This window comes from Mytilus trossulus, chromosome 14 (assembly GCF_036588685.1).
Source record: "Mytilus trossulus isolate FHL-02 chromosome 14, PNRI_Mtr1.1.1.hap1, whole genome shotgun sequence".
Taxonomy (NCBI): domain Eukaryota; kingdom Metazoa; phylum Mollusca; class Bivalvia; order Mytilida; family Mytilidae; genus Mytilus; species Mytilus trossulus.
In genome coordinates, this window is record NC_086386.1 from 65322364 (window position 1) to 65335239 (window position 12876).

Sequence of the window (12876 nt, forward strand, 5' to 3'; positions counted from 1 at the left end):
TTATTGTGTGTAAACCTACACCTTAATGTACAATCTCGGTCTCGCAAGGCTTAGTCTTACTTTAAACGAAATGCTTACTAAAAATTTGTATAATGCAAGCCAATGTGAATTTAGTCAATGTATACGACGTGATAGTACGAGTAACATGCAAACAAAGAAAAGAAACGGTGACCTATAGTTGTGAATTTCTGTGTTATTTCAATCTCTTTGTGGAGAATTGTCTCATTGGCAATCATCTTTTTTTTTATAATTAATCATTTTAATTGAAACACTCCACATTATTTTCGGAGTCAACAAGTGAAAAGAAACTTTTTTAGAATAATCCATTACAGACAAATTCAATTCTACGAGATCAACACTACAAATAATACATGATGGTCTTGATGTATATAGATTCTGTGTACTGATGTTGTTTATCATCTTATCAACGTGTTAAATTATTCTTTCATTTGTCTTTTTTCTATTATTAATATTACTTTTACTGTTGGATTGTTTTATGTAATAGCCATTTAACGTGGCTCAGTACTTAAATATCCTGTCAATGTGTTTGTATTATCTTTCATTTTTTGCTGGTGTGTTTTGTATATGCGACTTTTTGTGTTTCTTTTGTTCTTATAACGTGACTCTGTACTTTAAAAGATCCTGTCAGTATTAGTCCAGTCAAACTAAGATTTAACCTCAAACTAATTGCAACAGAAAATGTTTTAGTTCTAATCTATAGAATTATGCCCTTTATATACACAGAAAAAAATCCAATAAAATCTTAACTTGAGGAAAACTCAAAATCATCATTTTTAATTTCCTATGGAAATTAACATTGGGAGGGGAGATAACTCTTGCAAAAATTAGTCTTTTTTGGTCAGTTTGTGGTTGTTTTACTTAAAATTTATGTAAAATATGATACTTTGATGGGGTTATAAGTTTGTATTTGACTAAATTATATAATCATCTGCTCATGAAATGTACAAAACCTAAGTGTTATGGGTAGTTTTATTTTTTTCATGCATTTTTCATTAAAGAAATTGCAAATTTGAAGCCTTGTAGCCATTTTGAAAAAATAATGTGAAAATTTGGTTTTGTTTATATCTGGTTATTATATTTTTTCAGCAACTTGTAACTTATCTAAAGAAACAACAAAAAGAAGAATATATGCTTAATTATTTTTTTTTTAATTTGAGATTCTTCACCTTGACATGTTGAAAAATTCAATAAATGGTCAACTAATGAATTAAGAAATCTAGATTATAGCTTGATTTAATATATGCAATCATCTTAAGAGTTGTTTTTATACGACCGCAAAATTTGAAAAAAATTTCGTCGTATATTGGTATCACGTTGTCATCGTCGTCGTCGTCCGAATACTTTTAGTTTTCGCACTCTAACTTTACTAAAAGTGAATAGAAATCTATGAAATTTTAACACAAGGTTTATGACCACAAAAGGAAGGTTTGGATTGATTTTGGGAGTTTTGGTCCCAACAGTTTAGGAATAAGGGGCCAAAAAAGGGCCCAAATAAGCATTATTCTTGGTTTTCGCACAATAACTTTAGTTTAAGTAAATAGAAATCAATGAAATTTAAACACAATGTTTATGACCACAAAAGGAAGGTTGATATTGATTTTGGTAGTTTTGGTTCCAACAGTTTAGGAATTAGGGGCCAAAAAAGGGCCCAAATAAGCATTATTCTTGGTTTTCGCACAATAACTTTAGTTTAAGTAAATAGAAATCAATGAAATTTAAACACAATGTTTATGACCACAAAAGGAAGGTATATATTGATTTTGGGAGTTTAGGTCCCAACAGTTTAGGAATAAGGGGCCAACAAGGGACCCAAATAAGCATTTTTCTTGGTTTTCGCACGATAACTTTAGTATAAGTAAATAGAAATCTAGGAAATTTAAACACAAGGTTTATGATCATAAAAGGAAGGTTGGTATTGATTTTGGGAGTTTTGGTCCCAACAGTTTAGGAATAAGGGGCCCAAAGGGTCCAAAATTAAACTTTGTTTGATTTCATCAAAAATTGAATAATTGGGGTTCTTTGATATGCCGAATCTAACTGTGTATGTAGATTCTTAATTTTTGGTCCCGTTTTCATATAAGTCTACATTAAGGTCCAAAGGGTCCAAAATTAAACTAAGTTTGATCATGGAAGAAATATTTAGAAGGAATAACAACGACTAATTAGCATGTATTTATAGCATGCTGAGCTCTGTACTAAAGTCATACGATTTCATCCAATTATAGTCTCAGCGGTAAGACCCCTTTGGTTACTAATTGCGTTACCGCGGTTGTAAAAGGCATCTGGAATTTCTTATCAGTCACATGATTTTATCGAGTCCGGTAATTTTAAAGTACCTGTGTGAAATCCGAGGTTGATTAATAAGAAGGTGGCGCTGTATCATATAAAACTTCTGCCTTCAGATGAAGTCGTATTATGTAAAAATCTTGAAAAACGGACGAGAATTGTTCAAACTACAACAGTTTAACATGGAAAATAGTATTTAATTTAGCAATTATTTTTGCTTTTTACCGTTTGTTTTAAACTGTTCTAAAAGTATTTTCCGGTTAAAAGCGGATCCCGAGTTAAACAGTTAAATACCGATGAATCGATCAGGTTTCACATGATGTTTAACAAAATAATGTAGGCAAATGTAGGCATAGATTTTTTTACTGATGAAATGTGCAAAGTTTATCGAGATTGAATAAAATAATATTTACTTTCAAGTATTCTAAATTTATGTATATGTCATAAATGTCATTGATTGCATTATTGAAACTGGACAACTAAAACGGGGATAATATTTTCGTAAATATTTATTTAAAAAGTGTTTATTGTGGAATGCTTGTATTAATATAATAAGCTATACAGCAAAAAATATAACAAACCGACGAAATGGGCTTGAATCTATCTTGGTAAATTCATTTTTACACAAATTTGTTTATGTCTTAAGAACTTAAATTGAAGGATAGAACCGTTAAGAATTGTGAATATTTTAATTGACTATAAATACACGAAAGATTTAGATTTTTCGTATTTAATAAAGGGGGTCCAAACGTATTTTTGTACAATCATCTTCTTAACTTTATACGGAAATGGTTTTTTAATTGTCTGTAAATATTAAAATTGAAATGACACAACTTTAATTGTTCTCCAAATTTGTATGTGATAGCTGTCGGTTTTAACTATTAAGATCAAACTAACCAAAAATATGGAAAAATTGGACTAAAATAAAAATTGAACGAATGACTCTTTTCGGCAGCGTACATCAACGGAATGTAACGAATTGACTATTCGGGTTACTTCGCACGTATATTCGACAAAAACTTGTCTGTTCGTAGTTCTCCGTGAACATGAAAATGACCGATAAGTGTCAGTGATTTGATCGATCAAATGCGGAGAATAAACTCCCATGCTAGATATTGAACCAATTAACGAGTTATTGAAAGATGGGCGGTAACGCAGATGAAACCTTTGAAGTGACGACGATGTTATTCCTTCCAATATTACTTCCATGGTTTGATTTTGACAAAAATTGAATCGGTTGGGTTCTTTGATATGCTGAATCTAAAAATGTACTTAGATTTTTTATTATTGGCCGAGTTTTCAAGTTGGTCCAAAATTAAACTTTGTTTGATTTCATCAAAAATTGAATAAATGGGGTTCTTTGATATGCCAAATCTAACTGTGTATGTAGATTCTTAATTTTTGGCCCTGTTTTCAAATTGGTATACATCAGAGTCCAAAGGGTCCAAAATTAAACTTAGTTTGATTTTAACAAAAAATTAATTCTTGGGGTTTTTTGATATGCCGAATCCAAACATGTACTTAGATTTTTGATTATGGACCCAGTTTTCAAGTTGGTCCAAATCAGGATCTAAATTATTATATTAAGTATTGTTCAATAGCAAGAAAGTTTCCATTGCACAGTATTGCCCCAACAGTTCAGGGTTCAACCTCTGCGGTCGTATAAAGCTGCGCCCTGCGGAGCATCTGGTTTTATACTCTAAACACTGCTAAAAAATCAAGAATCAATACATTCTGATGAATAGAAGCGGCAACATTATAATTTTATATCAATTTTTATTGATATTTCTGCCTTTTTTGCAAGAGTTATCTCCCTTTTCAATGCAAATCTCCATAGGAATTTTAAATGGAGATTTTTTTAGTCTTCCTCAAATTAGATTTTATGGAACTTTTTCTGTGTTTATTTGTGGTATAATGCTAAAGGTTAAAAATAAAAAATCTTCTGTTGCAATTACTTTCAGGTTAGGGTAAAATTTATGCTAGATTGACTGGACTATATGATATTGTTTTATTATATGTCATTATGATATATTTCTATTATGAATTACAATATACATTGAACCACAAACATCCAAATTATTCAATCACTTAGTGGAATGAACTATTTGTGTATTCTTATAAATTCTATATAACTTTTGGACTATTTTAATTCTTGGTCTATTTCTGAAATAAGTTCGAATCAATGAATGTGTTTGTAGATAGATGTTTTTGCATTCTGTTAAATTTATCCTTTTAGAGTTGTTACACGATGATGACTACCATGACTACTGTACCCATATTTTGACTATTTTATTAATTATGTCTGTTTAGTTTATGCATCATTGTAAATTATAACGGAATTTGATGAGACTGTCATCAAAGTAAGAGGTTTAGCACTTTGAAACCAGGTGTAATCTACCATTTTCTACATTTGAAAATGCCTGTACATGACAGTCCATTCGTTTTTGATGTGTTTTGTTATTTGATTTTGCCATGTGATTATGGACTTTCTGGTTGGATTTTCCCCTAGGTTCAGTATTTTTGTGATTTTACTTTTTACTGCTCTTGAGTTCTGCCCCTTTATAAATGAAAAAATTGTTAAATATGAACTATTACTTCTGTACTTTAACGGTACAAATAAGGAAAAGGGGTTTCTTGCATCTCCTTATGAGAAAAATTATTAATTAAACAACAGTATATGGAATTCGTACAGAAACACATTAATTAAATGATCAACATCAAAGTTAGAAGTAACGAATGCCTAGTACAAGTGTAACATATTAATAGTCCATATCTTTATTCTCATAATCCAAATTACAAAGGTATAGAGATAATTATACATATTTTAATACAATTACATAAATAAATAATGTACAAATTAGATAGAGGCATTCAGAATTGTTCACCCAGAAAATTTCAATTTGTTATTGATCTCCTTAATAAGTTTACATAGTTCGTTCAGTTCTGTACATATTTTGGGAATTTATAAAACTTTAATGTGTTTGGTCTATTTCTATAGTAAAATGCAATACATATTTTTCTACAGTTATCAAAAGCTGAAAATTAAAAGTATAATAGTATTCATCACCAATGGCATCTGAATTACACAATAAACATTTTCTGTTTTCTCTTTCTATGTTTTGCCCTCTTTCAGTTTTAACCATTTACGGAGGGTTGACCGACGATCCTATAATTTCTTCAGAAATATTATTTTATCAACTTTTTCTGGGACAAATCGTTTCTTTACTTTGTCACGTAACTTACAGTCCTGCTGAAATTATTTGAGGTAATCTAATGACTTTAACAGGATTAGTCAAACGTGTAAGCCTTGGCAATGTGCTCCTGTTTTATAGTCCACTTTTGTCAATTAAAAACAAACATTTTAAATGTTATAGTGTATTTTGATTTTAATTAATTTCTCTTAAAAAAAATTTTTTTTTTCATTTTGATGTCAATATGCACCATTCTAACAAAAAACTGATTAGTCGAGTATTATATATTTTGGTATTCGATACTCCGTAACAGCCAGCGATACTCGAATACTTGGGTACTCGTTGACATCCCTAGAATATAGTATGCAGACAGTTCCAGTTTAGGCAAAGGTTTATTATCAATGGCATGAAAATATTCACTGGTTAATAGAGAAAATATATATATCCAAGCAGACAAATTTTTGTATGTTTTTGTTTTTTTAGACTTCCCATTGGAAAGATGCCTTGAAGATTCTAAAATTGGCAGTGACACGATCCTCAACTCTTGCTGCAGCCCCACCTAATCTAGGAATAGGGGAAATGAGCACTTATGTCTCTCATACTTCATTTGCGGAGACAGAAATTTTTGTGAAGAAAGAATTACCTGGTTTGTTGATTAAAATTGTTACATATTTTAAAGAAATTACATTTCAGTTTGAGCAGGAATAATTAAAAAGCCTTGGATGGAGAGTTGTCTCATTGGCACTCACACCAGATCTTCCTATATCTATTCTTTCTGTGTTGAAAAAAAGAAGAAAATTTTTAAGGAGATATTGGGATTAACTTTTATTGTGTCTGATGGTCATAGGAATAAGAATGGGAAATATATGTCTGGTTGGCTTTAATGTTTTTTAGAAGAGTAGGCTTCTGACCATGATAATGTTTGTGTACAACATAAAAAAAGATAGATTCTACAACGGCATCAAGTGTAATACAATATTTTTTTTAATTTTTCAAATTTAGTGGCAGGTGTCCTATAGTATAAGTTTTGATTGTGTGGAAGAGACTTTATCTTTCCTTTTCATATTATTTGCTTTTGTTTAATTTAAATCAGGCATGGTTGTCAATTTTAGCTCTGATATTTGATAATTGTGTGTCAGTAGCATACACAATCTATTTCTTCCTTGAATATCTATGATAACACTGAATATTGCATCAACATGTTTTCATGAACAACATGCCTTTGGTTGAGCAGGAACATCCATAGAAGATTTCTAAATCACAGATGACCATTTTTATGCTATGTTCATAGAGCTACAGTAGTTTTTTTCATCATTAAATGCATATTATTTCATGATCTTCACATGTCGCCATTAGTGACGCAGGAATTACTTATCATTAGCAGAACCTGGCTTCAACCTCCAACTATTTGGGATGTTGATGATCAGTATTAGTTTTCTGTGGACTGTTTTTATAGTTGCCCTCTCCCGTGGAGGAAGTAAAAAAAAAAGGCATTCTGTTTCCGCTGCGGGCATCAATAAGGTATCAGTTTGTGATTTAGTCAGTTTATTAAACCCCCGCTTTAAAAATGGGGGGGTATACAGTTTTACCTCTGTCTGTCCTTCCGTCAGTCAATCAGTCCGTCCGTCCCATGAATATTTTTCTTCGCATTTTTCTCAGGAACTACAATACAAGGATTTCTGAAATTTGGTTTCAGGATTTATATAAGTCAGCTATACCGTGTAATGCGTTTTCAGATTGATCACTCTACAACTTCCTGTTTAACGAACACTTGCATATTGGATGATTTTACACATGATAGCCACGTTTAAAATATTCGTCACATTTTTCTCAGGAACTACAATACAAGGATTTCTGAAATTTGGTTTCAGGGTTTATCTAAGTCAGCTATACCGTGTGATGCGTTTTCAGATTGCTCACTTTACAACTTCCTGTTTACCGAACTCTTGTATGATTTTACACATGATAGCCAAGTTTAAAATTTTCATCACATTTTTCTTAGGAACTACAATACAAGGATTTCTGAAATTTGGTTTCAGGATTTATATAAGTCAGCTATACCGTGTGATGCGTTTTCAGATTCATCACTCGACAACTTCCTGTTTACCAAACACTTGCATATTTTTACACTATTAATATTATCCACTTGCGGCGGGAGTATCATCAGTGAGCAGTAGCTCGCAGTTTCACTTGTTGGAAACTTCTAGTGGTTCAGGTCAATCATATTGGATATGCAGTTGTGTTAGGCAACGGCACATCTCATTTCCATGGAACAGTTTGTGCTAAGGTCAGTTTAAAAGGAACAGTTAGGGGTGGGTCATTGAAATTTGGTATGCATTGTATAAGCATTTGCACATCTTATGTTCAGGGTGATTGATTTGGTGAAGTCCCTTCAGTCTATTGATTTTGACCTTTTGATATGTTTCAGTTTGTGATTAGGTCTGTCTAAGGAGAATCATTAGTGGTAGGTCAATGATATTTTGTATGAAGAGCTAGACAAATTAAACATTAAAACATCTCATTTTGCATATATATTATTTGGTCCTGTCCTTTCATTCATGGTTTTGTTAACTTTTAATGATTTGCATATACGTTATAGCTTGTTGTTCGGTGTGAGCCAAGGCTCCGTGTTGAAGGCCGTACTTTAACCTATAATGGTTTAATTTTTAAATTGTTATTTGGATGGAGAGTTGTCTCATTGGCACTCACACCACATCTTCCTATATCTATGTATAAGAATAAGAAGATGTGGTATGGTTGTAAATGCTCTCCAAGACTGAACAAGACAGAAGTTGAAAACTATAGGTCGCCATAGTTTATATGTCAAGATATAGCCATTTTAATTTCAATATTTGCATTATTATTATTATTAACTATCAAAATTACAAAATGTAAGACATATTTTATCTTTGTCCAAGATAAAAGTTCATTTGTTTAGTGTTTCTTTCTTGGAGTGTCCAGTTTTTACTTCTAAATTCAAAATATCCTCAGTGTCAAAATGTGAAATATTTACATAACTGTACAAAATGTTTGGGACATTAACTTTTATTTTAGGAAGGACATTGGATTTCAGCGTTGATCTTGCTACTGTTCCAATAATTGGACAGAAATATGTGAACCTTCAAGAAAGCGTTCCTGAGGGATCAGTTCCTCCTTTGTCTCCTGCCAGGAAAGGCTCCAGTCACATTGATATAGAATCTAACTGGAAAAGACCACAGGCCTCTCAGGTTTATAAATAATCTCTTATGACTGACCTCTATTCTACAAGTTAGCAAATAACCTATAACTTTATTGTATCCCCAATCAGAAGAAGGGGTTCACTGTTCTTTATTTATTTTTAAGTTTCCAAAAAATCAAAATGTTGGGATTCTTATTCGATTGTATGATAGAAATCATGAAGCGCATGAAAATGAACATTGCTGAACTGATACATGACATAATTTTTATACGACCGCAAAATTTGAAAAATTTTCGTCGTATATTGCTATCACGTTGGCGTCGTCGTCCGAATACTTTTAGTTTTCGCACTATAACTTTAGTAAAAGGGAGAAATCTATGAAATTTTAACACAAGGTTTATGACCACAAAAGGAAAGTTGGGATTGATTTTGGGAGTTTTGATCCCAACATTTTAGGAATTAGGGGCTAAAAAGGGCCCAAATAAGTATATTCTTTTTTTTCACACAGTAACTTAAGTTTAAGTAAATAGAAATCTATGAAATTTTGACACAAGGTTTATAACCACGAAAGGAAGGTTGGGATTGATTTTGGGAGTTTTGGTTCTAACAGTTTAGAAATTAGGGGCCTAAAAGGGGTCTAAATAAGCATGTTTCTTGTTTTTAAGTATATAGAAATCAATTGGAGTTATCTTTCTTTGTATAGAATAGTAGTTGAATCAACTTTTTTGCACCATAACTTTAGTATTAGTGAATGGAAATCTATGAAATATGTTCAGAAGGTGTATGACCACAAAAGGAAGGTTGGTATTGGATTTTTGGAGTTTTGGTCCTAACAGTTTAGGAATAAGGGGCCCAAAGGGTCCAAAATTAAACTTTGTTTGATTTCATCAAAAATTGAATAATTGGGGTTCTTTGATATGCCGAATCTAACTGTGTATGTAGAATCTTAATTTTTGGTCTCGTTTTCAAATTGGTTACTACATTAAGGTCCAAAGGGTCCAAAATTAAACTTAGTTTGATTTTGACAAAAATTGAATCCTTGGGGTTCTTTGATATGCTGAATCTAAAAATGAACTTAGATTATTGATTATTGGCCCAGTTTTCAAGTTGGTCCAAATAAGGGTCTTAAATCAAACATTGTTTGATTTTATCAAAAATTGAATAAATGAGGTTCTTTGATATGCCAAATCTAACTGTGTATGTAGATTCTTGATTTTTGGTCCTGTTTTCAAATTGGTCTACATTAAAGTCCAAAGGGTCCAAAATTAAACTTAGTTTGATTTTAACAAAAATTGAATTCTTGGGGTTCTTTGATATGCTGAATCCAAACATGTACTTAGATTTTTGATTATGGGCCCAGTTTTCAAGTTGGTCCAAATCAGGATCTAAAATTATTATATTAAGTATTGTGCAATAGCAAGAAATTTTCAATTGCACAGTACTCAGCAATAACAAGAAATTTCCAATTGCACAGTATTGCGCAATTGCAAGAAATCTTCAATTGCACAGTATTGTGCAATAGCAAGTATTTTCAATTGCACAGTATTGTGCAATAGCAAGAAATATCTTATTGCACAATATTGTGCAATAGCAAGAATTGCAATTGGAGTTATCTTTCTTTGTCAAGAATAGGTAGTTGAAACAACTAAAATCATTGTTTTATGCAATATACAATGTATATTCACTTTAACTACCAACTGATATATTAAAACAATCTTTACCATTCAGTGATAACAAGCACAATTTTACATTTTAATATTTTATGATGTATTTAAATTAGTGATTATTGTTGCAAACTCCATTAGAAATTTGAATTGTGATTAGTTTTGGAATAAATGATAGTGGGATGTGATAAAAAAAAAAAATAGGGGGGGGGGGGGGGGATTCAATTTTTCTCATTTGAAATTTCATAAATAAAAAAGAAAGAAATTTCTTCAACCATTTCTTTGAGAGGATTGATATTCAACAGCATAGTGAATTGCTCAAAGGCAAAACAAAATTTTAAGTTCATTAGACCACATTCATTCTGTGTCAGAAACCTATGCTGTGTCAACTATTTAATCACAATCCAAATTTAGAGCTGTATCCAGCTTGAATTTGCCCCAACCGTTCAGGGTTGAACCTCTGCGGTCGTATAAAGCTGCGCCCTGCTGAGCATCGGGTTCAAGTATTAAGTCATGTCCATGATCCTGAAAATATAAGATAAAAGAAAAAATGTACTAATTGCCAGTAATTGGAAATATTATACATTTTACATATAGATAAGATCAATAGACATATAATATTAAAAGTAACAGATAGAAGGAAAAAATAGAGGAATTGTCCAGTTATATCTCTAACTTTATTTTTAAGTGCAATGATGAATGGTATTTTGAAAATAAATTGTTTAAAACAAGCTTTTTTAGTCTGCAACCAACAAAGTTGAAGGGGAGTATAGGTCCGTCTGTCTGTCTGTCCATCAGTTAGTCCGACAAATCAATTTTGCACACTTTTTAACCGGATTTTTGTGACAAAAATGTCGGTTATTGATTTGGGGATGCTCGGCGGGCTGGCAGGCAGCAATCAAATGTTGTCTGTGCATTAACCTATGAACCGTTCAACCAAAGCTTTTAAAATTTTAATATGTTGTTACTGACAACTAAATGAAGGTCAAGTTCAATAATGGCAATTTTGACTTTTACCGTTCAGGAGTTATGGTTCTTGAAAGATTGAAAAATAGCGTTCCAGTCGTGTTCATGCATTTACGCATGAACTGTTCTACCAAAGCTTCCCAAATTTTAATATGTTGTTACTGGTGACAAAATGGAGGTCAAGTTCAATAATGACGATTTTGACTTTTACCGTTCAGGAGTTATGGTTCTTGAAAGATTGAAAAATGGAGTTTCCAGTCGTGTCCATGCATTTTCTTATGAACCATTCAACCAAAGCTTTTCAAATTTTAATATGTTGTTACTGATGACAAAATAGAGGTCAAGTTCAATGACGATTTTGACTTCTATCGTTCAGGAGTTATGGTTCTTGAAAGATCGTAAAATGGTGTTTCCTTTCACGTTGTTGCATTTACTCACGAACCATTCAATCTTAGCTTTTCAAATTTTAATATGTTGATACTGATGACAAAATAGAGGTCAAATTTGATATTGACGATTTTCACTTTCACCAATCATCAGTAATGGTTCTTGTGATATTGCCAGGACACAAATAAATGTTAATAAATCCGTTTGTGACAGCCTCTTGTTTCTTTATGCTTTAAGATATTGATTTGATATTTGGTGTATTGTTTTATCATGACCAATTTTCAGATTAATTAAGTTCAAATTTTGTCCAGTCTGAGTTATAGTTCTTTGACTAAGAAAGTCACTATAAGATAATTGATTTTAAAATTGGTATATAGTTTCATCATGACAAGATTTCAGATCAATTTGAAATTTTATTCCAGTATGATGACTTTGTGTAGAGTTAAGGTGCTTGGAAGATATTGACTTGATATTTTTTATATAGATCAAGTTAGAAATTTGTTCCAATACAATGAATTGTAGGGGACTATGTATTGCCATTCAGTACTGCACAGATTGCTTGTCGTCTCGCCTTGACAGAGTAAAAAAGCGAGACATAGTTATGCTGTTTCCAGCATCGACCGCTGTGTTAACAATGTATTAGTTTGTGATTAGGTCTAGTTTATGGTGAACCACAAGTGGTAGGTCAATCTTGGTATGCAGTTGTATAAGCATTGGCACATCTCATTTCCATGGAGATTGTTTGGCCCTGCCCCCTCAGTCATGGTCTATTGACTGAAAAACTTTTGCTTATTTTACATGTCTTAGTTTGTGATTAGGTCAATGATATTTAGTATGCAGGTGTGTAAGCATCGGCATATCTCATTTCCATGAAGATAATTTAGCTCCGCCCCCTTAGTCATGGTCTATTGACTTTGAAACTTTTGCTTATTTTACATGTATGAGTTTGTGATTAGGTCAGTTTATGGGGAACAACAAGTGGATGGTCAATGATATTTGGTATGTAATTGTGTACTCATCAGCATATCTTATTTCCATGGAGGTAATTTGGCTCCACCCCCTTAGTCATGGCCTTTGAAAAATTTCTATAGTTTACTAGTTAATGTTTGTATTTAGATTTGGGAACGACTTACTGTGGATTCATTTATTTTCGTGGGTACCAATTTTCGTGGATTATGGGAAA

General features: G+C 32.0%; 1 protein-coding gene across 6 annotated transcripts in view; it reads left to right on the forward strand.

The window, feature by feature from the left end:
- The window catches only part of LOC134695720 (protein furry homolog-like), a 399195-nt gene that overhangs the window by 285125 nt on the left and 101194 nt on the right, over positions 1-12876 (forward strand). For all 6 annotated transcript variants that reach the window (XM_063557102.1, XM_063557101.1, XM_063557100.1 and 3 more), the window contains exons 47-48: positions 5982-6144; positions 8553-8725. In XM_063557102.1, coding sequence (XP_063413172.1) covers positions 5982-6144; positions 8553-8725 — 336 coding nt within the window. The remainder of the gene's footprint in view (positions 1-5981; positions 6145-8552; positions 8726-12876) is intronic.